The sequence below is a fragment of the Alligator mississippiensis genome, chromosome 2 (assembly GCF_030867095.1).
Source record: "Alligator mississippiensis isolate rAllMis1 chromosome 2, rAllMis1, whole genome shotgun sequence".
Lineage (NCBI taxonomy): Eukaryota > Metazoa > Chordata > Crocodylia > Alligatoridae > Alligator > Alligator mississippiensis.
The window spans coordinates 256,220,640-256,246,715 of record NC_081825.1 but is presented as its reverse complement, the minus strand read 5'-3'; the positions used below and the strand labels follow the sequence as shown (position 1 = coordinate 256,246,715).

The 26,076-nt window shown below is 42.4% G+C and overlaps 2 protein-coding genes across 2 annotated transcripts; both read left to right on the top strand.

Moving 5' to 3' along the window:
* The first annotated feature begins 25 nt into the window (after positions 1-25).
* On the top strand, positions 26-8,926 carry EAPP (E2F associated phosphoprotein). The gene is made up of 6 exons (XM_006258736.4): positions 26-172; positions 1,756-1,937; positions 4,753-4,851; positions 5,221-5,344; positions 6,566-6,682; positions 8,158-8,926. Exons 1-6 carry the CDS (start codon positions 99-101, stop codon positions 8,432-8,434), a joined length of 873 nt encoding a protein of 290 aa, XP_006258798.1. The 5' UTR covers positions 26-98; the 3' UTR covers positions 8,435-8,926.
* Positions 8,927-13,552: 4,626 nt separating this feature from the next.
* SPTSSA (serine palmitoyltransferase small subunit A) lies at positions 13,553-22,094 on the top strand. The gene is made up of 2 exons (XM_006258735.3): positions 13,553-13,712; positions 20,857-22,094. The coding sequence occupies exons 1-2, from the start codon at positions 13,610-13,612 to the stop codon at positions 20,958-20,960; spliced, it is 207 nt and encodes a 68-aa protein (XP_006258797.1). The 5' UTR covers positions 13,553-13,609; the 3' UTR covers positions 20,961-22,094.
* The last annotated feature ends 3,982 nt before the right edge of the window (positions 22,095-26,076 follow it).

Here is a 26,076-nt window from a genome sequence, read left to right as displayed (position 1 = left end):
CAGCTAGGCAGGCGCTCGCCGGAAACGGAAGTGCGTCGGGAGCGGCGGGGGGCCGAGTTCGTGGCTGCACCTGGGGGTGGGGGAGCGCGGCCGCCGTCATGAGCCGCTTGCAGGAGGACGACGACCCCTACGTGATCGAGGAGCCCAGCGACGAGGAGCCGGGGCAGAGCAGGTACCCAGCCGCCCCCCTCCCGTAGCCTGGCTGCGGCCGGGGTGCTAGGCCCGGCCCCGCGCGGGGCTGCCTGGGCCCTGGCTGAGGGGGGCCGGGCCGGTTCACGCGCCGCGCAGTCGCCCGGGCCGCCTGAGCGAAGCCGGTGTCGTATCTGTATGATAACTTCAGCCCCCGTACGATGTACAATCAATAGTAAAAGTGCTCAAAATGTACGGGAGCAGACAAGGTTCTTTGGGTGAATCTGGTATCTTTTATTAGACCAACGTAAATAGTTGGGAAAATGTTTCTTGCTAACTATTTAAGTTGGTCTAATAAAAGATACCAGATTTGTCCAAAGAACCGTATCTGCCTATGTCCTTAGACCAACATGGCCACGACCTGCACCCCTGCAAAACGTACAATAATTTTTGAGGCAGCAAATTGACGCAGCATGTGCAAAACCCAAGTCATTATCAGGGAGTCTTACATGGCTTTTGGGCTTTCTGTCAGCACATCCTTAGGGCTGCTTGCCTCTGAATAAAGAAATTGGAGGTGCACCAATACGTTGGTCCATATCATATTGGCACCAATAAAAGGAAAATTGACACAGCTCCTCTGGCGGTGCATGTAGCAGCTGAAGCTCCCACCCCTCCCCGGGCCCCCCCAGGCGAGCTGTGTGGTTCTGTCCCATGCCCTGCCTGCCTGCTCCTGCCCCACTCACTCCCTCCCTCACTGCAGGGGATCTGCCCCTCACATCCCTTTCATTCACAGACTTACTGGCCAGACGCTGCTGATCGGTATTGGCCAATATGGTTCATTAATAATTGGCCATCGGCATCAGCTCAAAAATATTTCTATCAGCGTGCCCTAAAAGAAATGTTTCAATTTTGACCCAGTTCTCACTCATTATGATTTACAGTGAGTGATATACAAAGTAAGAAGAAGACGTATTTGCATACTTATTTGCATATTTTTCCATGTACAATAGTTTTTCAGCAAACATGATAATTTTGAGTTTCCCGTATAGTAATTTCATATTTAAGACCTGGCAGTGCTGGTTGAAGCAGCGTACAGGGAGCTGCGGGCAGTGATGCCCGCCATGGCCCGTAGGCTCCCGCCCCTGCCTGTCACCCATCACCTGCCCCGACCGCACAGGGCACCAAGTGGGGCGGGACTGGACACACATGTGCAATGAGGTGGCATTGTTTGCAGCAGCCCTTGCACTCCAGCCTCATCTTTGAAAACCCCTCCTGCTTTCCAAGCTCTTTGCTGGAGCTCATTTACAGGTTGAGTCTGGGGAGGCGGGGGTTGGTTTAAATGGAAATAGTGAGGAATCCCAGTGCTGCCGCACAAGCTGTTGCCTGGGCATGGAGCCCTGCTGACAGCATGCGACCCAGGTCCTGCAGGGACAGTGCTGGGCCACGGGGAGTCACCTGTAGGCTTGGGGGTCTTAGCATGTAGGACGGAGCGGGATCTACAAGAGCTTCTCAAGTCAGTGACGTGTTTCTTGAGGCCTTCAAACCATTTGAAGTGGGGGAGGGGAGTCGGCAGCATGGAACTTCTGGACTGTTAATAACCGATGTGAACGGTTAAATCTCTCATAGCTCAGAAGATGAAGTGGATGTGCTCCTGCATGGCACCCCTGATCAGAAGCGCAAACTGATCCGGGAGTGCCTCACTGGGGAGAGTGAGTCCTCTAGTGAAGATGAGTTTCAGAAGGAAATGGAGGCTGAACTTGACTGCACTATGAAAACCATGGAGGGGAAGTGGAAGGCATTAGAAGCAGGTACATGTATTTAATACCTGCTTTTCTGTCAAGTTGTAAGTGAAGTGTGGGCTCACTGAGGAGTTATGTTATGCATTATTCTGTCCTGGGATATGGAAAAGAAGAGTTCTGCTGACAATCCACTGATCACTGAAGAATGGCTGGTCACTTCTTGGTAAAGTGGTCAGCAGTGAAATACTTGTCTTAGCCACTTAAATGACTGCCCTATGTTCTGGAAAACTCATTTAGTTGAATAGGGTTGTTCACACTTCTAGGGACTTTCTTCTTTTCCTGGTTTTTCCTAGATTATATTCCTTTGCTGATGACTTGCCTTTCTTGGACTAGTCTTATTTAAGGGTCTCCATTCCTGTTTTCAGCCTCTCCCTCTCCATACATTTAAGGGAGGCTTTTGCTGTTACTGCAGCGTCTTGTACTTCCCCTCCTTTAAACCCTTTCCAGACATTGCCAGGATTTGGATAACAGCAGTTTTCTTTCATCTGCTGCAGATCGCAGTTGGATCCGTCAGATGTCATTCCTGTGGTTAGGATCTGGCACCTTGGACGTAGGGCACTAGGAGATGTGCTCACCTATAGGAAATAGGAGAAAAATATAAATAGCATTTTTTTCCTAGAGTGAAAAGTGATTTTTTTTACTTGTACCTGGAGCCCCCTGAATCAGAAATGTATTTGGAGAATAGGACTGTGCTAAGGGTTTGTCTAGACCAGGGGTTTTCAACCTTTTTGGATCAGTGTACCCCCAGTGGCCAGATGTGAAACAATGTACTCCCGGCAGCGGGACGCAGAGCCGGGGGCAGGAGGTCACATGGCTGAACATGGAGCAGCAGCAGCCACCGCATGCAAGCTTCCCCTATTCCCCACATCTGGTCGGGCGGGCGGTGCCTGCGCAGCAGCGCAGGATAATGTGCGGCAGTGTTCCATCCCTGCCTGCCTGCGCATACATACCCCCTAGGGCGTTCTCGAGTACCCCTGGGGTACACGTACCTCCGGTTGACAACCCCTGGTCTAGACTAGATTTTGAGGTTGTTCTTTTGAGTTAATTGATGGCTAGTTAAGTCTAGCTAAGTAATATGGTTATTAATGTCAGGTATGCCACAGTAGTGTTTGTAGTTCACATTCTCTGCCTAAGAATAAACCTGCAGCTTTTTGGTGCCACAGTCACTTTTCAGTCTTTGGTGCTGGTCTAAATGTAAAGATGTCAGGCACATCCACGTAGCTGCTTTTGGAATCTGGTAAATTTTAATTTCTTTCTGAGCACTTCATTGGTTAGAAGATTTCTTAAGCAAAAATGTGACTGCCTATTGAAGCTCCAGCAGCAGCTACACTAGTTTCTTCCACGGTGGACGCTGAAGGCATCAGCTCCTGAATTAGTCATGTTTTAAAGTGTTTGATGACTTGTCACAGTAAACGAAGGTTGTTGCCACTTTGGCTGGATCCAGACTTGCAGGAACATGCTTTTTTCCCTGGGACAAACAGCAGTGGTAAAATATGTGGTGTTGCTACTTGTCCCCGAGGAATGCCTGTGCATGTGTGCTCTGGTGTGTGGCATGTTATCCCAGGTGGGGTAGGGGAGGCTGAGGCCAGCAGCTGGGCAGGCCCCAGCAGCCTTACCTGGAGTCCTGGGGGCTTCCTGGGGCTCTACTGGTGGTGATCCGGCAGTTGGAGCGTGGCTCTGGCTGGCCAGGCTTTGAGTCTGGGCAGTGCATGCTGCCGCCACATGCACCACCTCACTTTTTCCTACTGTGCTGCAAATTAACAGCATGGGAAATGTCTGCTTGTGTGGCGTGTGCAGCACTGCTGACTGTATGTTTGAACTTGTCTGGACTCATGATGTTTGTATTTTTACAGGTGAAATTGCTACCAGTAGGAGGTGTATATTGAATCCAGAAATGTGTTTCTCAGGGACAGCATTTCCAACAACATTGGTTTTATATTAAAATCAAAATCCAGAAGGAAAAAAATAGGAATTTTTAAATAGTAACCTTTTGACTTAGAAAAAAATTGATCACTAAACTAAACTGACAGTAAAATTAACCCATTTACAGCAGGGCTGAAGAACACCTGCTAGTGGTCAGAGCCTTCCCTCTGAGTGCACTGTGTATCATACTGAGAGGGCTTCCTTTAAACATAGCTCAGTTATTTTTGATCCAGAGTGACACAATAACTGAGCACTGAAGAAATTTTAAACTCTTTTTTCCTGCTACAGAATGAATATTGAGGTAGTCTTATTAGAATCCCAAATTGCCAATAGGAAGGTTCATTTTAAAATGGGGTCAACAAGGTTAATTGTATTTTTCAAGTTGAATAAGCAAACATGGTCTGGTGTAGTTTCCAGTTTGTTAAAAAGAGATAACATGACACTTCTTCAGGTAGTGTTCTGTTAACTTGCAAATGAAAGCTTGTCCTGGACTGTGTTCTGGTTATCCATTTGAGTTGACCTTGCATCCATTAATTGTTTGCAGTTGGTGTATCTATGCCTAGGGGTGCTGTCATAGATCATTAGTAGTACATTAATTAGGCTCCAGTCTTGCCAGATTTTCAGTGTATAAAGTTAAATATGTGAGTAGTCCCACTGTAGTCAATGAATGGAGTATAGTTTAGTCAGTTTAATAGGGTTTACATAACATTTAAAGAACTGGATTAGGGCACACCAATTAGGAACTTGTTTATAACAGAAACCCACCAGCCTGCAGTGCAGTGAAGTTCCTAGAGTAGGACCCAGGGGAAATGTGCCAGTGATGTTCCTTGAACTCGGAGATACAGGGTAGTGGGATTAAATATTGTTGATTCTGACCCTTTGTTCCTAATTTCTTAAACAGGTACTCCCACAAGTACTGGATCAGCTGGAACAGCTACCACTTCCAAGTACTACGATGATATTTATTTTGACTCAGATTCAGAGGATGAAGATAAAGTAGGTAAACGACTGAGAAAGGCGTTGGCAGCTTTACAGCAGTGTCCTTCTGCTCTAGACCCTATTGAGTCCTCTTTGGGTCAGGATCTGTTGCTGGGAGTCTTGAGGGCAGGAAAGGAGGTTTGGGAGACCAGTGTTATCTTGCCAATACTACGGTGCTGCAAAGTAGCTGATGATTCTTATAGTTTGGTGCTGCATTAATCCTTCTAGAACAACCTCAGCCTTTATGTTCTAGTTTGGATTTTGTGAGTATAGACAATAACGCATGAAGCAGATGTTTAGGTTTTTTATTAGTGAAATAGATAACTGTGCTTTGTGTAATACATCAAGTTGTTTGGGAGGTGGCATAAAACTTCATTTACACAAAACTTAGTTACGGAGGTAGCCAGGAAGAAAAGGAGACATCAACAACGCCGGATTCCTACTAACGATGAGCTACTGTATGATCCAGAGGAAGACAATCGAGACCAGGAATGGGTAGATTCGCAGAGAAGAGGGTAAGAGGCTGTAAATATTTCAATTCAAATAAATTTTAAAATACTGTTGAAGGTGCTATGCCATAAAGTCACCTTTTTCTAAAAGTTGTTTTATTCAGGGTTTAATTTAAAGAATGTGAAATGTAAAAGCCTATTTTAATATAGTGTTTACCAGTTATGTGAATCAGTAAGTATGTACTCAGGGCTAAAACCTATTTCTTACAAACTCCCCACTGATGGCAGTTCTAGCAGGATTTGACCTTGGGAAAGGAAGTAATTGATGTAAGTGTTTTTCTCTTATGACAGTTTTTAATTTTAATTTTTTTCTTCAAAAATGGTCCAAATCCTTAAGCCAGTTCTATAGTAGAGATCCCAGTGGGTGCTCCAGATAAATAGAGAGCTTACAGGATTGGTGAATTTTTACTTTTTAATGTTCTATTATATTTTGATCACTGAATTGGTTAGTGTTTAGTTAAAACCAATGTGAATGCTGTTTTTTTTATGCCAGTCTTGGAATTTAATGAGGCAGAACTACAGTATAACCTTATAAAGCTGGATATCAAAAGTCTGGAATTCTTGAAAATCCAACACTTCTAAAAAATACACTAAATTGGGGAGTAGTGGCAGCTGGTCTTGGAGCAATGGAGGGGGAAGCTTGCACACGGTGGTTGCCGCCACCATCCACCACCCTGTGCCACCGCTGCTCCAGGACTGGCTGCTGCTAATCCCTCCGCCTTGCTCTGTGACCGGCTGCTGCTCTGGTTTTAAAATTCCAGAATTTTCACATTTCTGGCAGGTGCCCGGTCCTGAGCATGCCACATTTATGGAGTTATACTATATTTGGATAAAAGGGAAAGCCCAGAGATGCTTTTTGGGTGAGATTTTTTCCTGGGGTAAACTTAAAAAAAAAAAAAAAAAAAAAAAGTGGTTAGTCTTTTTTATGCAAGACACGCTAACTTTTGTATCTCTGGTTTCATCAGTTCTTATGTCACTCATGAGTTACCCACAGGAAAAAATGCACCTTTTTATTTACTCGAGGTAAAAGCTATGTACATAAATCCAGCCAATGGAAAGCCCCTCATGCTAAACAAATCCAGGATCTTTGAATTGAGGAAGTGGTGGGGGGAGGTGTCTATAGACGTGTGGATGTGATTGGATGTTAACATGGTTTTTGAGGTTCAATTTTTAGATTTTTTATTTGTAAGTGTGAATATTTTTACCTATTGGATTTTCTGTTGGTAGGTATCACAATCAAAGAAGAGGTCAGCAGCAGCAGCTTCAATCTCAAGCCATTCCAAACAGTGATGCTGTTTTGAACTGCCCTGCTTGCTTGATAACGTTGTGTCTAGATTGTCAGAGGTAATTACTGGACAATAAAAATGACATAATCTTTTTAGGTTGTCTTAATTTCAGGCACAATGGAATATGTAATTTTCATGTGCTAGTTCTGTAGTAGCCTGGTGGAAGCAAATGTGTGGATCCAGCTCATGTATATTAAATTATATTATATTTCACCTAGGTTCACCAGCAGAGTGTTGAACAACACCTAGGTTCAAACAGCAACAAATCTCAGATTTTGTTAGGGAGGGATTAAGGAAGGATCAGCAAACAAATAAATACTCTGTAGAAGAGTAATTTCTGAATTAGCTGAGTATTTATGAAGTGTGATTTGGACAATATCTAATGCTGTACACAATCATGTTCTTAAAGATCCAGGTTTCTTTGCAACCAGTATTTTCAAGCTGTTAGTGGGTTGGGCAGACTGCCCAATGAATAAACCACAAAACTAGTTTTCTCATCAGGTACTGATTTACTTGGGTGCATCAGTAGTTTTTTCACATAAAACTATCTGCTAGAAAGAGAAATCAGCCTCTCTTCTTCCATAATTCCCTTGAACTATGCTTACTGCTTCTCTAGAGTTGAGGCTCTGTGCTGTATAAACAGGTCCCACACTCACCTGTAGAGATTAGACTGTAGGGATTATATAAAGATATTTAAGAGGGTCCAATCCTAAGGAGTGTTCAGATTTTTCCAACTTCTGTTCATCTTAAAGCATTTCCCTGTTGTTACAGGGGCCCAGGACATGAGTCCTGCCCTCTCTTGTTGCCTTCCTGTGGCACTTGGTAGGATTTTTAGTTCAACCTCTCCTCCCCTACATTTGTTACAGGGGTATGTTGTGGTTGTGATGTGTGGGAGGGGACAGAGTGAATGTTCTTGTGGACCATTTTGGGCAAATTTTCATTATATGGTTACCAAGGATTGTGTGGAACTGGACTTGACTCACTTGAATTCTTTTCCAGGCCTTTGTTTCTTTATGTCTATTTTGGTAACTTCAGGCTTTGAGCAGACTATTTTGGTGAAATGTAGGGCGTCTCTGACGTATACTGAGAAATGGTTTGGTAGGCACAACTGAGTTTTACAACAGGTATATTTTGGCAAGTTTCAGGGCTGAACCACAATTTCAAAGTTTAGTGACCAATTTAGCAGGAGTTGGGGACAGACAGGTTGGGTGGGATGATGGGCAAAAGATAGTTCAAATTCTTCCATCTAATCTTTATCCCATCTTTAGTTGTAAATTGTCATTTGTTACTTCATAGCAAGATGGCTCTGTACTTCAGGGATATTTTATCAAAATAATCCATCTACCAATCTCAAAATAGCTTAATTTAAAAACCAAAGAGTTCATTTTCTGGTTTTAATACTTCGTGACTGGCTCCTAGTTCTTTAGTTTGGTACTTTCTGTCTTCAGTCCCATTTTCAGCAATAGTGACTAGTTTTGTGCCTGAAGAATGTTATATGTATAGGAAATGACTGTTGCATTTTCCCCTTTGTAGACATGAATCGTACAAAACACAATATAGAGCAATGTTTGTGATGAACTGTTCTGTTAACAAAGAGGAGATTCTGAAATACAAAGCCCCAGTGAACAGGACAATAAAAAGAAGAAATAAGAAAATGAAACAAAGCAATGAGACCACCAGTGTCCAAGGAGATGAGGAAAAGGAGGAAATATATCATCCAGTCAGATGTAATGAATGTTCAACTGAAGTGGCTGTCATGGATAAAGACGAAGTTTTTCACTTCTTCAATGTTCTAGCCAGCCACTGTTAACATGTAAAAAGAACTTCAGTATTTCAAGACCAAGACTGAGAGACCTCAAAAATATTGATTGTATATATTTTTAAATGCCCCTTCATACTACCTAAACATTTTTAAACTGGCATTTTTCTGGCATCTCTTTAAAGATTTATGAAAGGGAAACAGTAAATTGTTTGCATTTGAGAATGGTATTCTATCAGACCTTCATGTAATGAGAACAAAAAGTTTAAATTTGTGTACACAGCGTGCAGTATTTGTTGTGTATTAGAACCACTACTTGTGTACTTATTATGAAATATCTTGATGTATGTTAGAACTGTTAAACTAAATACTATATACATTCTTTACCTACGTAGTACGGTTTTTGGAGTGCTGATGAACTAGATTGGTTGGTGGACTCCCTAAGTTGGCCAGTTGGTTTGGTTTTATTGAAGGTGGATATTAAAGGAGAGAATTTTGTAGATGTATCAATATCCAGATGCTATTAAAATATCTAAGTGTGGACATTTTTTACTTATATGTTGCATTCTTTTTGGCTTGTTCCCTGCATCTCTTGTAAACAAATATATTAAATCTTAGTTAAATAGCTTGAATCATGGATTGTAGGTGAGGAAGTATGATATTTTTGTGTTATTTTTTTGCTTATAGTCACTGGACACATTTTAGGAAAAATTTTGCACAATCAATTCAAACAGGCCATAGAAATAGACGGTTTACTTTTTAACTTTGCTTAGTAGACTGACAGTTTCTATATGGAAACAATACATAGCTTTTCTTCTGTTTTAGTTTGGACTTGTTCAAGAAGAATGCAGAAACATTGTCAAGTTAATGTTCAATTTCTAGATCTGCTGAATAGCTAAACTCTTGCTTTTGATCGGCTAAGAGCACCTTTCCTATTTCTGGGTAGCTGAGTATTTCTCAACCTCTTTAGAAAGATGACTACTTAAAGTAAATTTTTTTGACAAACTCATATTTACCATGACAGAAAAAAGTGTATCAAGGACCATAAGCCAAAATAATTGGTGTGTAGGGGAGCAGGATTTACTTAGCTATATTCCTTTCCTGATAACCTTTTCTGGTCCCTTTGGGTTGACTGACTGATGGGGAAACACTGCCTTATCTATGCTATGCTATATACATGAGAAAAATCATTTGCAGCTGTAGCAGAAGGGAGTATTACTTGGCAATAGTGTTGATTATTGTGCACTGAATCAGCTTCTATTGGATAGTTCACTTACTTTTGTGGTTTTTAATTATATTTTAACTAGGAGCTGTACCAGAACTATACACAGATGTTGCAGGCTATATTGGCTTCCCTGTTGCAAACCTGACAAATAATTGCATGAACAGTGTATGGTTTTGTGGTATGTTCTCTAGTCCACTGGCACTTTCATATGCTTACATATCAGGCCTTATGTTGCCCAGTATATTCTCACAGTCATTTACCTGGTTCATTTATTATCTGATTTGATTTGATTTATATGCCACTCTTCCCAACAAAGACTCAACCTGTTTACAATAAGAGGACAAAATTAATTATAAAGCAGGAGAATAAGCAAGAGAACAACATAACTTAAAAGACAAACTGGACCATTAAGATAAATCAGAACTGCTCTAACCAATATCCTAGCCTACCTCTGTCTGTTAAACACTTGCCCAAATAGAAAGGTCTTACAGCACCTTCTGAAAGATGTTCAGGCTCAGGCTCTGGCATACCAAAAGATGGGGGGAGTTCCAGAGCTGAGGAGCACCTGCTGAGAATAACATGCCAAATGTTTTTGCCAAGCAGACTTGGTGCATTGATGGTACTTGTAGGAGTTTGTTCTCAGCTGACCTTGGAGATTGCAGTTAGGTGCATGGGCAGTCCCTTGGATATGTTTAGGGCCTTACAGGGCAAAACCAGCACCTTGAATTATACCTGGAAATCTATTGGGAGCCAGTGCAGACTGGATCACTGGAGTTACATGCTCATGGAAGCCCATCCCTGTTAGGTGGGCTATCACTGCATGAACTGCAACTTCCAGATAGTCTTAAAGGGTAGTCTTATGTAGAGTGTGTTGCAGTAGTCTAACCTCAAGGTTACAAAGGCATAGATGATGGTAGCCAGATCTGAATCTGAAAGAAAGAGCCACCGCTTTCTCACCAGATGGAGTTGGTAAAAGGTGCTTCTAGGCACTGCTGTCACCTGAAGTTCCAAATGCAGGAGAGGATCCAGAGTACCCTAGGGCTGCAAACATGAGTGACAACAGGAGACTATATCCCATCAATGATAGATGTCCCAATCCCCCCAAAATTGCATGGTCTGCCCAATACCATCACTTCTGTCTTGTTTGCATTCAGCTTCAGCTGGCTCACTTCATCCAGTCCCTAACTGCAACCATGCTTCATGAAAGGAGTGAGATTGCTGGGTTTCGCTCAGATGAAGTAGAGAGAGGCTTAGTAACAGAAATTCATAACTACTGGACACTACAAAGCATGACCTTAACACAATGGTTTCATAGCTCATTTTAATTTACTGGGTCTCTGCTAACTCCTCTGTACTTCACAGGTAATAACAACAGTCTTATTTTTTTTTTTTTTTTTTTTTACATATTCAGGTTAATCTATTTCAACTCTTTTTATTTGGTCTGTAACTACTTTTGATAACTTCTGTTTGCTTCACAGAGTAAATGCCAGTTCTGTTTGCTTCATAATGCCAGTTCCCTTTGCTCCCTTTTTCTTTTTTCAAGTGATAGCTTCATTTACATAATAGGGTTAAACAAAAGTAATTGCTCTGCCTGGTATTTAGCTTAGGCTGTATCTGTTTCTTATGTACCCGAGGAAGGGCATTTTGTGCCTGAAAATTGGTCTAACATCTTTTCTCACCTATGTATGTGGTCTAATAAAAGATATTACCAAACAAATCTTGCTTCTCTCATTTTTTTTTTACTACAAAAGTGTGCTTTCAAATTCACTAACAGCAGCCACATAGTTTGCCAGCCTTTCAAGCAGCAATAGCATAAGAGTCATCTCAAGCAGCAGTTACACTAAGACAGTTCGGGGAGAGAAAATGTTTATATTCCCTTCTCTTAAAAGTGTTGATGTTCTCTGGACATTGCTTAGCAGTCTTAATGACTGAATGAAAAAGTTGGGAGAGTTGTTTCCATTGCTTGAGAGTAATTATACAATCATTCTTTTCAGTGGATGGATGCTTTACTTGCTGGTCCTATGAAAGGCAGTGTGTTTATCACATGCATTACTGTAGTATGAATAGGCTCTGGTGCTGCTTCACTGGACTTGGCCTGGTGGGCCTTGGACTCTCAATTTTATCTTCTTGTTCATTAGCTGATAGGCATTCTTTAATCATATTCACTGCAGGCTGAGCATCCTCTTTAGCATCCACTGGACAAGTTTCTTTTGGGAACCTTTGCCTGGTATTTTTGACCCTCTACTGTTTCCTCAAGCACTGAAATAAATTTGCATGGGTGAACCGAGTCTTAACCATACGTGCTAGTATTCTGGTAGAATCTACCTCCTTTTCAGGTACTACCATATATGCTAATGTAGTATTCAGTTGTTCCTTTGTATTGGAAATCTATCTGCCAAACCTATTTTCCCTTCATGGTTAGGTCCTAGATCTGTACTCTTGTTTTTCTGAGATGCATGAATACTTGACTCTTACCTGTCTTTATTTGCTTGGATAGCTAGCACTGAAGGAGCTGCCATATTTTTTAAGCAAATCAATTGTGAGAAAAGATTATTGTTCAGTCAGGAAGTGTGGGGGTGGCATGTAGAATAACTGCAGATACAGGAGTATATGGAAAGCCTAGGCCAGGGGATTTAAGTACCTGGGCCAAGGAGCTGCCTTCTGGCCTCAAAGGTTTCCAGTATACTTTGTAATGTCTGATTAAATTGCTAATTTGGATGATATAAAATGAAGTAACACAAGACTACACAGATCTGACCCAGGGCAGATATTATATTCAAAGTTAGCACCATGTTCATGCTGCTTCCACCTTTAGTCGGATTAAAAAAAATCAGTGGAAGCTGCAGAAACATGCAGAGGAACCTAATCTGGGTGAGCCAACAGCAAGTCTTGGGGATTCTGCAATTGTAGTAGTCTCTGGTTCTTTAAGACCTTTCAAAAGAAGTGAAGTCTAATGTGTTATATAGTCTCTCTCCATCCTGTTGCAGAGTGGTACCTATGGTTTCAGGGCATTAATAAAACTATGAGGAGACCCATGGGTGACTGGTACCTGCGGGGGGTACCCGCAGGTGCCACTGTTGGCGGCAGAGGCAGAGCTGGCGAGCTCCCGCAGGCGCCGGCAGTGCCAGCCTGTAAGGGGGTGGGAGGGAAGGCACGTGCCTCGGTGCCGCCCCCCCACCCCGGTCTCCCCTATGCGTCACCTGAGACCTGTCAGTGTTTAGGAACCCATGAGGAAGGTGGGGGCCAATTTTAATATTGCTACAACTTGTACATCTTTATGGTACAGATGCAAGGGTCCCACTTAGAAACTGGCAAGGTGTTGTATATTGTATCTACCAGAACCTGCCCAATACTTATAGGGGAACCCCCTACTTGGCATGGACAGGAGAGCCCTTTACTGATGCTTAGGGATATTTTAGGGCAGTGATTCTCAACCTTTTCAGGCTTGAGGCACTTCACGGAAATTGCCACCTTAGTTTTCATGTGTTTTTGACTACAGGAAAGTGTTAGAACAAGTCTTCTGTTGCAAACACCTCAGACAGGCCAGAAGGCTTTGAACGCCATGGGTTACTATGTGAATTTTCTTTTTTTAAAGAAATTTTTCATGTTCCCAGCCAAATCAAGTCCAAATCCAGGATCCTCCCATTTCCATAAAGTGGGCTTTAACCCCAACACCCCGGCGGTACTGAAGAACAGTTATCCCGGGGCCGCTTAAGGAAAACTGCCTTCCTGCACCCAGATACGCAGTGTTTCCCCTGCCGGTTAAGTGCGGTATGTCCCGTGAATCCTGGGGCCAACCCGGGAAGTGCCCCTCTCCAGGCACCCTGGGTGACCACCTCTGCTCTGGGGCCACGTGCAATGCCGCGGGGCCGCGTGACTGCAGTGACCCCGCCCCCTGGGAGGGGCAGTGGGGGCGGGGCGCTGGCCGGGCCGGGAGGGTGGGGGCGGCGCAGTGGCAGCCGCACGCGCAGGAGGTCGGGCAGTCGGTGGAGGCGCCCGCGATGGCGCTGGGCTCGGCCTGGCAGCGCGTGTCGTGGCTCTACTACCAGTACCTGCTCGTCACGGCGCTCTACATGCTGGAGCCCTGGGAGCGCACCGTCTTCAGTATCCTCTGGCGGCGCGGCGCGCTGACTTTGGGGGGGGCGCTGCCTCGGCAGGCGCCGGGGCCGGGCCGGGCCGGGCCGGGCTGGAGGTGGGGAGGTGCGCGAGCTCCGAGTGGCAGGCGAGGGCGGCCCCAGCCCCGCCGCTGCCTCGGCCTGGGCGGGAGAGAGGCGCCTCGCGAGGCCCCGGGCCCTGGGCTCTGCCCGCCTGGCCCCGCAACACTGCCCGCCGGCCTCTGTCTCTCCCTCGGAGGCGGCGGGGTGGGGGGGCTGGCGGCTGTCCTCGCGAGCCCGGGTTTCCGGCTGGGATTTTGTTTTCTTTTGTCATCCTCTGCCTGACAGCGGCCCGGCGGCCTGGGTGCTGCCTACAGACGGGAGGGGAGGATGGGGGACTTGACCCGGTTGTGCTGCTGGGAGCAAAGCTGGAGGCTCCTGGCTGGAGGGTCTTGCCCCTCTGCTGGGGCCCGGACCATCCCCCATGTTTGGGGTCAGGAAGAAACAAGTGGGATGTTGGCTGGTGGCTCCCTTGCCTTACTGCAGCAGGTCGGGGTGTTGGGTTGGTTTGTGTTGTGTCGGGGTTGAGGGTAGTCTCGCATAGAGTTTACATCGTGGTTGTATGGGCTGCTTTGGCTAGGGTTGATCCTGCCTCAGGACCTAGATGACCTCTAGAGGTCCCTTGCAGCCCAACTTCTCTATGACTTATCTTTTATTGGGCCAGCTATGTGGCTGGGATAAAGTCAGGCAAGCTTTCTTATGGAAGACATTGTTTGTCAGGTCTTGGAATATGGGAAGGCAAGCACAGCAAGCTCCCTACAGCATAAGGGAGGGGCTGAGAGAAGTGTTTGGGGGTAGCAGCCCCACAAGGAGCAAAGGAAAAGCTGTTGATCTTCCAGTACTCTGGCTTTCTTTTGCTCACTGTGTGGCTGCTACCCTTGAGCATGTCTTAGCTGATCTCAGCCCCTCTCTTGTGCTGGTCTCAGCTTGCTGTGCTTGGCTTCCTGTATTCAGAGACCTGAGGAAGAATACCTTGCACTGGAAAGCTTGCCTGACTTTATCCCAACCACATAGCCCAATAAAAGATAAGTCATAGAGAAGTTGGGCTGCAGGGGACCCCCAGAGGTCATCTAGGGCCTGAGGCAGGATCAACCCTAGCCAAACCAGCCCAAAGAAATCGGTACCTCTCTCATGATTTTTGGACTAGTGTGGCTACAACATCACTCTTTATGCTGTCTTTGGTAAACTCACTGGTCTTGTGTAATTCACTGCAGTTACTCTGCTGGCATGATGATTACGTAGAGACCCGTGTTTTCATTTCTTCCTAGAGAGTGCTGTGCTATCTTCTTCAGGGCTTAGTCCAGAATTTTTATACAGAGGCAGTTAGGTGATCCTTTGTTAGAATAACACTTTATTATTACAAGTTGCTCTTTAATGACCTTTAAAAGCATTTGCGCTAAGTATTATTAAAAAAAGCAGGGAGGGGAGGAGAAAATGTCATCTTGTCACCCATAATCTTTCCTCTGTTGACTAATTGGATGTCTTTATTGGGATGACAGTCTACAAAAATGCTTCCTCTAGTTAAAAAAAACAAAACCAAACAAATGAAAAAAACAAACCCCCCCAAACAAACCAAAAAACAAAAAACAGGTTGCAGCTATATAACCACATTAAATCTAAAAAAATGGACCGCATATAGATAGACTTCAGACCATTAGATAGATTTTCTGTTAGGTTCACATACATCCACATGATGTCTGTTTCACTTGTTTGTTAAGTGGGAGCGTCCTTCTATTTCTGTAGAAGAAAATTGCTCACAAGATACTTTCAAGGACAGGGAAAACTGATTAGTTCACTATGAAAATGAAGCAACAAAGTAGACTGCATAGGAAGTGTGCAAAAGAGTACTATATCATTACAAGTGTTAGTGATGAAACATCTTTCTTTAGTAAGTATATGCACATCATACTTTGTCAGTAGCTGGGCTTGACTCTCTTCTTCTCTTTGTGATGCAAGCAAAATGTTTGAGCGAATGAAAAATATGTACATTTTCCTTATTCTTTGGACAAATATGTAGTAAACTTAAGTAACTTATTAAGATATTTATAGTTTAAAATTAATTTGACAAACACCTTCCATTGTTCTTACTGCAGTTATGTCATTGCTGCTTATTCTAGGTTGCAGTTGCCCATCACCTTTTGTTGCTTTAGCAATGACTGTAAACTTTCTTAGAGTGAGCAAGCTGCAGCTTGTTTAACATCTGGAGAAATGCAATTTCTAATGCTTAGAGTCTAACCTCATTTTAAAAAGGAAGAATGCCCATGGTACAGCAAATCTTCACATGAAACTTGGAAAAAATTTAGTTTGTGGTATTTTTCCAGTGGACATGAGGTGGTTTGGGGGAGAATACTATATTGGCCGCCATCCTTTTTCAGGCCTTGGTCTCTCTAATTACTTCAGTAAGGTGGCTGATTGTGATTTAGACCCCTTAGGACAGGTACTGCCTGACATTGTTAACTTACTTCATATAAGCTGTTGAATGACTGCCAGATGCATGTTGAGATTGACCTCAGCTGTGTCTAAACCAGTGTTCTAGAAATTTAAAAGCTCTTCAGGTGTTGAAATCTCTTCAGGTATTTAAATTAAGTTCCTAGACTTGCTACAAAAACCTTTTCCAAAGCTGAATATATCATTGATTGTCTAAGAGATCAGTAATTTTTATGAAGGCTGCATCTGGTCTGCTCGGAGAGAGTCTGTTGATACAGCAGAGCTGTTGTTTTATGTTCCCTTGTACTCTTAAGTCTTTCTCCATCACTTTGTTTTCCTGTAATGTATACTTCAAAAAGCTTAGTATTTGTCTCTTTGTTCTGTGTCTGTACAGTGACTAATATGGTGCAAAACAGGAATAAACAGTACAGTACAAATCATGTTTTGTGAACCAAGTAGGGTTAGTGAAATAGTTCTACACCACTTTTTTTTTAAAGCTATAGATATCAAATTTTTCATTTCATTTTTAAAGGTGTACATCACCAGTTTAAAGTCCGCTATCTTATAAAAAACTATTTAACTTCTTAGTATAACAGCTCCCAGTCTTTCTGCCAATGTATATACATTTTATAAATGACTTTATTACACACTTCCCCTTTTTGGAAAAATTAAGAAAATTTAGACCAGGGGAAACTAATTCACCCACTGTAAGTGTGAAATGGTGAAACTGATATGAAATGCACAAAATAATCAAACAGAAAAAACAGACTTACTCAAGCTGTTTGGTTAAGGTAAGCTCTAGGTTGTGTTTGAGAGAGAGTGAGGGTAGAGTTTATACAAAATATTCAGAACTTATACAAAGATGTGCTCTTTAAACTTGCATCTCTTATAATATCATTTCTTCCCCCACCCCAACGTAAATAGAGATCTGATTTTAGTGACTGTCTCTCAATACTAGGTGTATGATGTGCTGTTGAAAGTAACTATTTTCTACTTGTACTGTTGGAAGCAGCTCTGCTTTAGAAAGCATTACTACAGAAGGCTTGACTCTACCAAGATCCACTACTTACTGTTGCTGATAATGGGCCGTATTCCTGATTTAGTTGTTACTGCAATGCTTTCTAAGAGCTCCAGTTGTGGACCAGGGTACCACTGTGCTAAATGCTGTACAAAGAACAAAAAAGGTACCTGCCCCATAGAGCTGACTAAGTAGCTCTAGCATCTGATATCCTAGACTCCCAAAATCATAACTAAGTAGTCATGTTGATATGTAGATTTATGAAATGGTCTCTCTTAGTGGTTTAACAACTAATAATTCATGCGATACCAGAACTGAAAATACAGTTAATTTCCATAAGCATAACTTTTATCTATGCTGTGTAACAGATATGCCAAGCAGAGAGATTTAGCTGTTGTGTACACTCACTGTTTGGACCTTACTTTTTTGTCAGAGGAACTGAGCAGCTGCTATTTGATTTCTCCTGAAACTGTGGAACTAGATACTTCTATCATAAGGCCCCTTAATGTACACCACAATATTTAGTTGGTTTATAATGCTTTCTGTTTACTAGACTTTAGCATTTTAAAATGGAGGTAATTGCAGGTACAGTGGAGTGCCAGTTATCCAAACTAACTGGAACCAAAACCTGTTTATAAAATCAGTGGGTGCCTAATGCCCTGAGCTTATAGAATAGGGCAGGATATACATCTGATAAACACATAAATACTTTTTCCACTTATAAACTTAATTTTGAAGCATATACAGTATAAAGTCCCATCTAAGAATGCAAAGGCTTGATCAATCTTGTTTGTCTCTAAGAACTTTCTTCCAGCAACAAGATCTTTCAATTGTTTTAAAAACAAAAACTGTGGATTCTGCCTTGGGTTGCCATTTAATACCCTCTGAAAGTGTTACTATAGCTTCAGAATAAGCAGTAATTTCACAGGTGTTGTCCAGTGCAGTGTTATCTTAATTGGCAGTCTCTCCGGCATAGCTGCATTTGTGTTTTTCTTATCTAGAATCTGTAGCTTGAATTTCTAACCGCCATCATTAGGATTGTATTTCACATGTCCTGGAATATTCTGTACATCATCCACAAAAGTCTTAATGTGTACATCATAATTAAATTTTGGGGGCGTTATTTGAAACACTTTGCTGCTTTTGTTTCCCATCAGCTATAGGCACTAGCTTCCCTTCCACCATTTCTTTGAAGCTGTCTGTGTACATTCGACAGTTCAGTGCACACATGTATATCTTTGAGTCAAACTTTTTCCATAAGGTAAAGATGTCAGACTCAGTCTTCAGAAATTGGCAAGCATCAAAGTGCTGTTTTCTGTAATTCTCTAAAACCCCTTGATCTAAAAGCTGAAAGAACGAAATTGTTTGAAGGTAGGAAAAGACATTCAGTAGCATCATCTGATGTCCATAGCTGTTCTGAGATGGATAGGTTGATACATTTTCCTTTACTTTCATTTTACTTTTGGTTTGCTTCTTCACAGCTGGGACAAACAGTTAATAAAGCCAGTTGGTGAAAAGAGTTGTGTTCATTTACCCATATGTTTGTGATCAGTCATGCTTGGTCTGTCACTTCACTAAAGCCCTGTGGATTCTTTGATTTTTTTTATTTATTTATTTTTTTTTTTTCCATGCAACTGCAAGTAACTTTCATAAGCCTGTCATGTTACAACATGCAAGCACTGTTGTCCTTTTCTTACCAAACTTATAATCAAGTGTTGCTTCCCTCCGCCCCCACCTTGTTGAGATGCCAAGGCGTTGAAAGGAAGTGTTTTCCAGTAAAAGCCTATCTCATTGCTGCTGTCTGGTTGGTCTTGACTGAGGTCTTTCTTCAGTACTAGAAATAAGACTTCTGCTTTTAATTTTTTTAGCTGACTTGATATCCGTGCAAATTTTCCCTTACCCCTCTCATTCCCTTCCACATTCAGAGTGTTTGTCAGGCAGCTGGAGATTGAAAGTTTTTAAGCTCTCCAGAGCTTAATCTAAATGATGGACCACCTCCCCATCTGTTTGTTCATCCAAATTGCTTTCTCTCTAATCACTGGTTATGATGCTAGTACACTCTGGTTCCATTTTTGCACAAACCACAAATAAATAGCACTATTGAGTACTTCATTATCAACAGTTTTCAAGCATTCTCATGCCTGAGTGCCTTCTGCTGAAAATAACTTGCTGCTGTAAGCTTCAATTTTGTTACCGCTTAATTTTATGTTGCTTACCATTGCTTTTTCCAATGCTGTATTCTACAGCAAGCTTGGTAACAGATTTGCCTTTTCTCAGCTAATTTCAGTTACTTATTTCTCAATTATTAAAGCAGTTCTGCTTCTTTTCTGTTTTTGTTGCTCTTGCTTACACTGCACACCATGCAGATTGACAGCATGTCCTCACTTGGATACATGTATGGTTTGGATAATTATTAGGTCTGGCAGAACGTGATTTTTATTTTTTAAATAATTTTGATGGCTAAAATCTGTTTATTCTTAAGCATTTCTTTCGATTTTTATCAATTTACATTTTTCAGGATTGTGTGAAATTAGGGGCATGGTGGGCAGACAGTTTAACTACTTCAGCCTACTGGTAAAACTTTTTTATAAAAATCACATGTTAAAATATAAAAAAATAAATATCCATAAATCAGTAAAGCATACCTGATCATGCAGGGACTGGTCTGGGTTTGGTGGAAGTTTGACCCCTGCTCCTATTGTGTTCTATAAATCTTGATGATTACCAATGGAAGTGTTTTTTTCATTGATTTATAAGTGTCAGGTAAAATCAGCATTTGTTGATTTCAGAAATCAAATCCTGCCACACCTAATTAATTTGTGTTTTTAGTTATTTTGACACTTGTAGTTTGTGAGCATTACAAAAAGTTTGTAAAGAGCTGAAACTATTTTTAGTGCTATACAAGCAAAAAGCTGCCTTACAAATGTGGTTGGAATTCAAACTGAAGTTATACTTTGAGATGTGTTGATTAAGTGATCTCAAGCATACAAGCTGTATATAGTTGCTAGGAATGGAATCCAGGTCCAGGCTTACACTAAAAGACCACTGTCCAGGCATGTACATGCACACACATTATGTTAATTTGCAAGGCATTTTACATACTAAATTCTGTAACATGCACATTTGTAATGTACCTAAATTATTTGTAAAGCATAAGGCAGGGTAGATTTGCACCTTATCAATTCAATCAGACTTGAATAGAATGGCTTGTGTTCCATTTAGGAGAGCCCTTGTGATCAGTATTCAGAGAACAATATCTTAACTTTATGAAAAGATCATATGAACCCATGTCCTTGCTTTTGCTGACTGGATGAACCCCCACCCTAGAACCTGCAGCTGTTCTGGTGCTCTTACAAAATGTGGTGTGTGTATGGGCTTCTGCAATAAACACCCTTTATTGTCTGTCCCTGTATCCCCCTCCCCCTTTCAAGAAATGGACATCGCAAGAGACACAGTGGAAAACCTGCAAGCTATTACCATACTAGTCATTCTTACCTGTTACATTTACAGTTTTTTTCTTCCTACTGGTATTAATACATAAATATAGATGAACATATATAACGTAAGAGGACAAGTTAATACAGTATTAAAACATTCTTATGTGACTCGGTACAATTTCAGACAACATCCCTCCTTAACTGTTCCTCAGATTCCATGCTAGTTTCTATCCTCGGGATGGCACTATATACTGGCTACGTGTTCATGCCTCAGCACATCATGGCTATATTACACTATTTTGAAATTGTGCAATGATGAAGAATATTCATGAAGCAATCATGATCCGAGATTCATGCTACCGAGAAGACCGACTCCTTATTTCTAATGAGACTTCAACAAATGTCAGAAAAAGCAACACATGATTATGACTCTAAAGACTAGGAAACCAGATGTTTAGAGCAGGGATGTTAAATACGTCCTGCATTACGTTCATTCCTTTTAATTTTACAAGATGCCCTTCTACTGTAGTTTTGTCTATTAAATATTGTGACTGTACTTTGATATCAGTATTTTCTTAACTTTGTGACAGTTTCAATATTGCACTGTGAGAGCTTTTCTTAATGTAACTTTGAGTAAATTCTGATTGCCTCCTATTTTTTAATCAGATGTCATCTTATTAAATGGGGCTTAAAGCTTTTTGCTATCGTATGGTATATATTTGCCTGGATATTTCTATTAACACATTTTATAAGAAATGCATTTAGATTCATATTGGAGACATGGATATATTAATTTATCACTACTTACAAAAATAATTTGTAAGACTGAACTCAGGTGTACCGTTTATTGTCCAAACTTTGTTCAACACAGTATTTGTGTGTGTCACTAATTTTGGCTTTAGCAATAAATTTTAAAAGCTTCTGTTTGAAAAATACAGGGAAGAGACCAAATTAAAATTTCATCCATCATGTTTGGGATAAAACTGTGGATGTGTTCATTCCCAGGTTGGAGCAAATGAACCTCTGCAAAGCAGGACTTGCATTCTTTCATGTACTGCATTTAGGCTCTTGTAAGGTTTTGTGATAGCACTTTAATGCTGCTGTTCTAGCTTTGAAGTAGACTGTAATTGTACTAATCTCCCAAGAATTGTGTCCTTCTGCAGAGGAGGGGAGGTATTTATGTGTAGGTTCTAAACTTTTATATAGCAGCTAGTGTTCCAAACATTTGAATGTGTTCTTGCTATAAGTTGCCAAAACATAAGGTTTCAAGTGGACTTGAGTTAAAACTACAGCAATAAGAAGCTGAATACTTGACTGAAGTCCTGTCTTTGTGTTTTTTTTTTTTATAGCTTTTTTTCAGATTTGTATTCTGTAATTTAAGATGGCAGCAACCTGACTTTCTAAGGTGGAGGCTGTTTTTGTTTTATTAAAAATAAAAACTAAAAGCAGAGTCGATATGATTTTTCTTTTTTTCATAGATTCATAGATTGTAGAGTTGGAAGGGACCACAATGGATCATCGTGTCCGACCCCCTGCCCCTAGCAGGAAAGAGGACCGAGGTCAGATGGCCCCAGCCAGGTGACTATCTAGCCTCCTCTTGAAGACCTCCAAGCTAGGTGATAGCACCACCTCTCCTGGAAGCCCATTCCAGATCCTGGCCACCCTTATTGTGAAAAATGTCTTCCTAATATCTAACCTGAATCCACTCTCAACTAGTTTACATCCGTTATTCCTAGTCACTCCCTGAGGCACCTTAGTAAACAGCGCGTCACCTACTCCCCGTTGACCTCCCCTAATAAATTTATAGGCAGCCTCAAGATCTCCCCTCAGCTGTCTCTTGTGAAGGCTGAAGAGATTCAGCTCTCTCAACCTCCCCCCGTAGGGTTTATCACGAAGGCCACTAATCATGTGAGTGGCCTTCCTCTGGACCCTCTGGAGATTCCTGCGTCCCTCTTGAAGTGCGGCGCCCAAAACTGGACACAGTACTCCAACTGCAGCCTGACCAGTGCTGCATAGAGGGGGAGCATCACCTCCTTTGTTCTGTTAGTCATGCACCTGCTAATGCATGACAAGGTGTAGTTGGCCTTGTTGATGGTCTCGTTACACTGCCAGCTTGTGTTCATTTTGGAGTCAGTTATGTCAGTCAGGATCTACCTGTGACAAACCCATGCTGGTTTCCTCTCAGCATCTTTTCCCCTGCTGGGCCTGCACAAATGTGTTTTTTGATTATTTTCTCGAGCATTTTCCCAGGAATAGAGGTAAGACTGACTGGTCTAAAGTTACCCGGCTCATCGCTTCTCCCTTTCTTGAAAACGGGCACCACATTGGCCCTTCTCCAGTCCTCAGGGACCTGGCCGGAGCACCACGAGTGCTCGAACAGCTGTGCCAGCGGCTCAGCTATGACACTGGCCAATTCTTTCAGCAGCCATGGATGAAGGTCATCTGGGCCTGCTGACTTGTACCCATCCAGCACCTCCAGGAGCTCCTTAACTATTTCAGAACTAACTGTAGGTGGACTGGTGCCATGTGGACATCTGTCAATGATCGAGGTGGGGGAATTGGCTTGGTCGGTACTTAGAAATACTGAAGCAAAGAACTCATTCAAGAGCTCTGCTTTCTTCCCCGTGTCAACCACCAGCTGTCCTGATTTGTCCTGCAGAGGCCCTATGTTGCTCTGAGCTTTTTGTAAGAGCTTAATGTGTTTTACCGTGCTTAAAATTCTGATGAAAGGCATGGGGATATAAGAATGACACAAACCAAAGAATTTTTGTTTTGCTCTCATAGAGTGCAGGAAACAGTGACAATTTTTGCCCAATCTGGCCACAGAAAGCAGTCTGTGGCTGTGACCAAACACAAGTGCATGGCTGCAGACAGCTTAAAAATGGCTGATTGGGTAAAAATCTAACCCTTCGTTGCATGAGGTTATCACTTGAAGAAGTTTCTAAATGTAACATCTGTAACTTGTCTGCCAAAGTCCCAGCCTGTTGCTGTTTTCAGAATGGGAGGTGGGGAAAGGGAGCGGAGGGAGTTAAGTCTGGGGGGTTTTCAGCCTCCCCTGGAAGGCAGGGTGGGTGAATTGGAGCCCCCCTGAGGGGTGTGTGGGTGGGGGCTTCAATTCACCCACCCTGCCCTTTAGCACCAGCTGGGGATCCCCAAGAACAAGCTCTCTCTGCTGCTTTTCCCTCCTCTCATTCTGAAAACAGCACTGGCAGAGATTCCCTCGCCCTTGTTATGGGAACCTGGCTGCAGGCTCCCAGCCTGCAAGTAGATTCCCCTCCTCCCTGCAACCAACAGCAAACTTCTGTTTGGTTTGGGGTAAGGTTGTAACTTGGAAAGCTTTGCAGAAAATGTTCTGAGAATCAGCTAAGAGTTGCACTTCTGTCTTCACCCCTAGATAAAATAGATGCTTTGGACCACAAGTCAATAAGAAAACATGCAAGTAATGTGTACAGTGCCTAACCTCAGAATTGGTTTTGTCTCTTAGGCCTAATGTCTTATTTAAAGACATGCCAGTGAAGGAAAGAAAATATCTTTTGTCATATTTTAAAATAAGTAAATAGTCAACCAATATTAATTTCAGTTAACTGAATATAATGTGGTTTTGCACATGCCTCACGTACCTTGTTTTTGAAAAGCACAATGTAGGAAATATATATTTTTTGGAGTAATGGCCTGGAGCTGGCTTTTTCATGGCGAGGCTATGTTGCACAATGGCTGCCATCTTCTCTAGCCAGGAAGCTGAGTCCAGCTGTGTAGGGGTTAACACTGGACTCTCTCTCAGGAAATACACAGGAAAAGCAATCTGGTAGCCATTTTGCAGCACAGCATCTTCATGTTTCTGTTCCAGCAAAGAAAATCGACTTTGATGCTTGATATCTTCCTGCCACCCACACTCAGTTTTGGAGGATTTATTTTTTTTATTTTTATTTTTTTTGCAGGAAAGGGTGAGTGTGTGGTACATGAGTTAACATGGTACCTTTTTGATTTAAAATATTACTTGGGCAAGTTTGACCTGAACTTCAGGGATAAAATCCAAGCTTTTCTGTGCTCTTCGAGTTTCCCACTAGCTCAGTGGTTTTCAGCCTCTTTTAATTCATGGACCCCTAACATTTTTTTTAATAGAGGCATGGACCCTTTTGGAGATCTATTGTGTGTAGCGAACATAAGTAGAGGGTGATGAGCAGCTATGTTCAAATAACAATAATACAACTTTGTGAACTCACCATTTTGTTGTCAGTTCAAGGATATGAACGTTTGGTATGGTAGGTGACAGTTTCAGTCTTAGATATCCCAAAACAATGTGTGTGTTGAAGGAGTTCATTTTTATTGATACTAAGGCTAAAAGCCACTTTCATGTAAGTACATAAAAACATAGCATCATAGAAAATTAGGGTTGGAAGGGACCTCAGAAGGTCATCTAGCCAAGTGTTTCTCAACACATGGGTCGTGACCCAAAAGTGGCTCGTGAGACTCTATGAAAGGGTTGTGAATCCACTTTAAAAATGGATTCTCCTTTAAAGGAGAAAAATGTGTGAAACTGGTTTTTCCCTTGCAGGCTGGCAGAGTTCCAGCCTGTGAGGGACTGATTGGGGCCTCCCTCCCCCACACACTGAGGGCCTGGGGGCAGCCGGTCAGAAGTCAGGGACACTGAGTTGGGACTGGCCATTGATGTGTACAAATAGGTCCCGGTACAAAAAAGGTTGAGAACCACTGATCTAGTTCAACCCCCTGCTCAAAGCAGGACCAGCCCCAACTAGATCATCCCAGTCACAGCTTTGTCTAGCTGAGTCTTAAACATGGAGATTCCATAACCTCTCTGGGTAACCTGTTTCAGTGCTTTACTACCCTGTTAGTGAACAAGTTTTTCCTAATACCTAACATAAACTTCCCTTGCTGCAATTTGAGACAGTTGCTCCTTGTTCTGTCATCTGCCATCACTGAGAACAGTCTAGCTCCGTCTTCTTTTGAACCCCCCTTCAGCTAGTTGAAGGCTGCTATTAAATCCCCCCTCAGTCTTCTCTGGACTAAATAAGCCCAGTTCCCTCAGCCTTGCCTCATAAGTCATGCCCCCCAGCCCCCTTACCATTTTTGTTGCTCTCTGCTGGATTCTCTCCAATTTGTCCACATCCTTTCTGTAGTGGGGTGCCCAAAACAACACAATACTCCAGATGTTGCCTCACCAGTGCTGAATAGAGGGCAGTAATAATTTCCCTTGATCTGCTGGCAACACCTTTACCGATACAGCCTAGTATGCCAGTAGCCTTCTTGGCAACAAGGGCACACTGCTAGGTCATATTAAACTTCTTGTCCACTGTAACCCCCAGATCCTTCTCTGCAGAGCCGCTGCCCAGCCAGTCAGCCTCCAGTCTGTACCAGTGCATGGAACTGTTCTGTCCTAAGTGCAGGACTTTGCATTTGTTCTTTTTGAACCT

What these genes read in the sequence shown, in the direction of transcription:
- SPTSSA (XM_006258735.3), top strand. Translation starts at nt 13,610, where the DNA reads ATGGCGCTGGGCTCGGCCTGGCAGCGCGTGTCGTGGCTCTACTACCAG. An exon ending in CTGGGAGCGCACCGTCTTCA is followed by an intron (nt 13,713 to 20,856) that starts GTATCCTCTGGC and finishes ACTGTTCCTCAG; the next exon opens with ATTCCATGCTAGTTTCTATC.
- EAPP (XM_006258736.4), top strand. Translation starts at nt 99, where the DNA reads ATGAGCCGCTTGCAGGAGGACGACGACCCCTACGTGATCGAGGAGCCC. An exon ending in GAGGAGCCGGGGCAGAGCAG is followed by an intron (nt 173 to 1,755) that starts GTACCCAGCCGC and finishes AATCTCTCATAG; the next exon opens with CTCAGAAGATGAAGTGGATG. An exon ending in GTGGAAGGCATTAGAAGCAG is followed by an intron (nt 1,938 to 4,752) that starts GTACATGTATTT and finishes TTTCTTAAACAG; the next exon opens with GTACTCCCACAAGTACTGGA.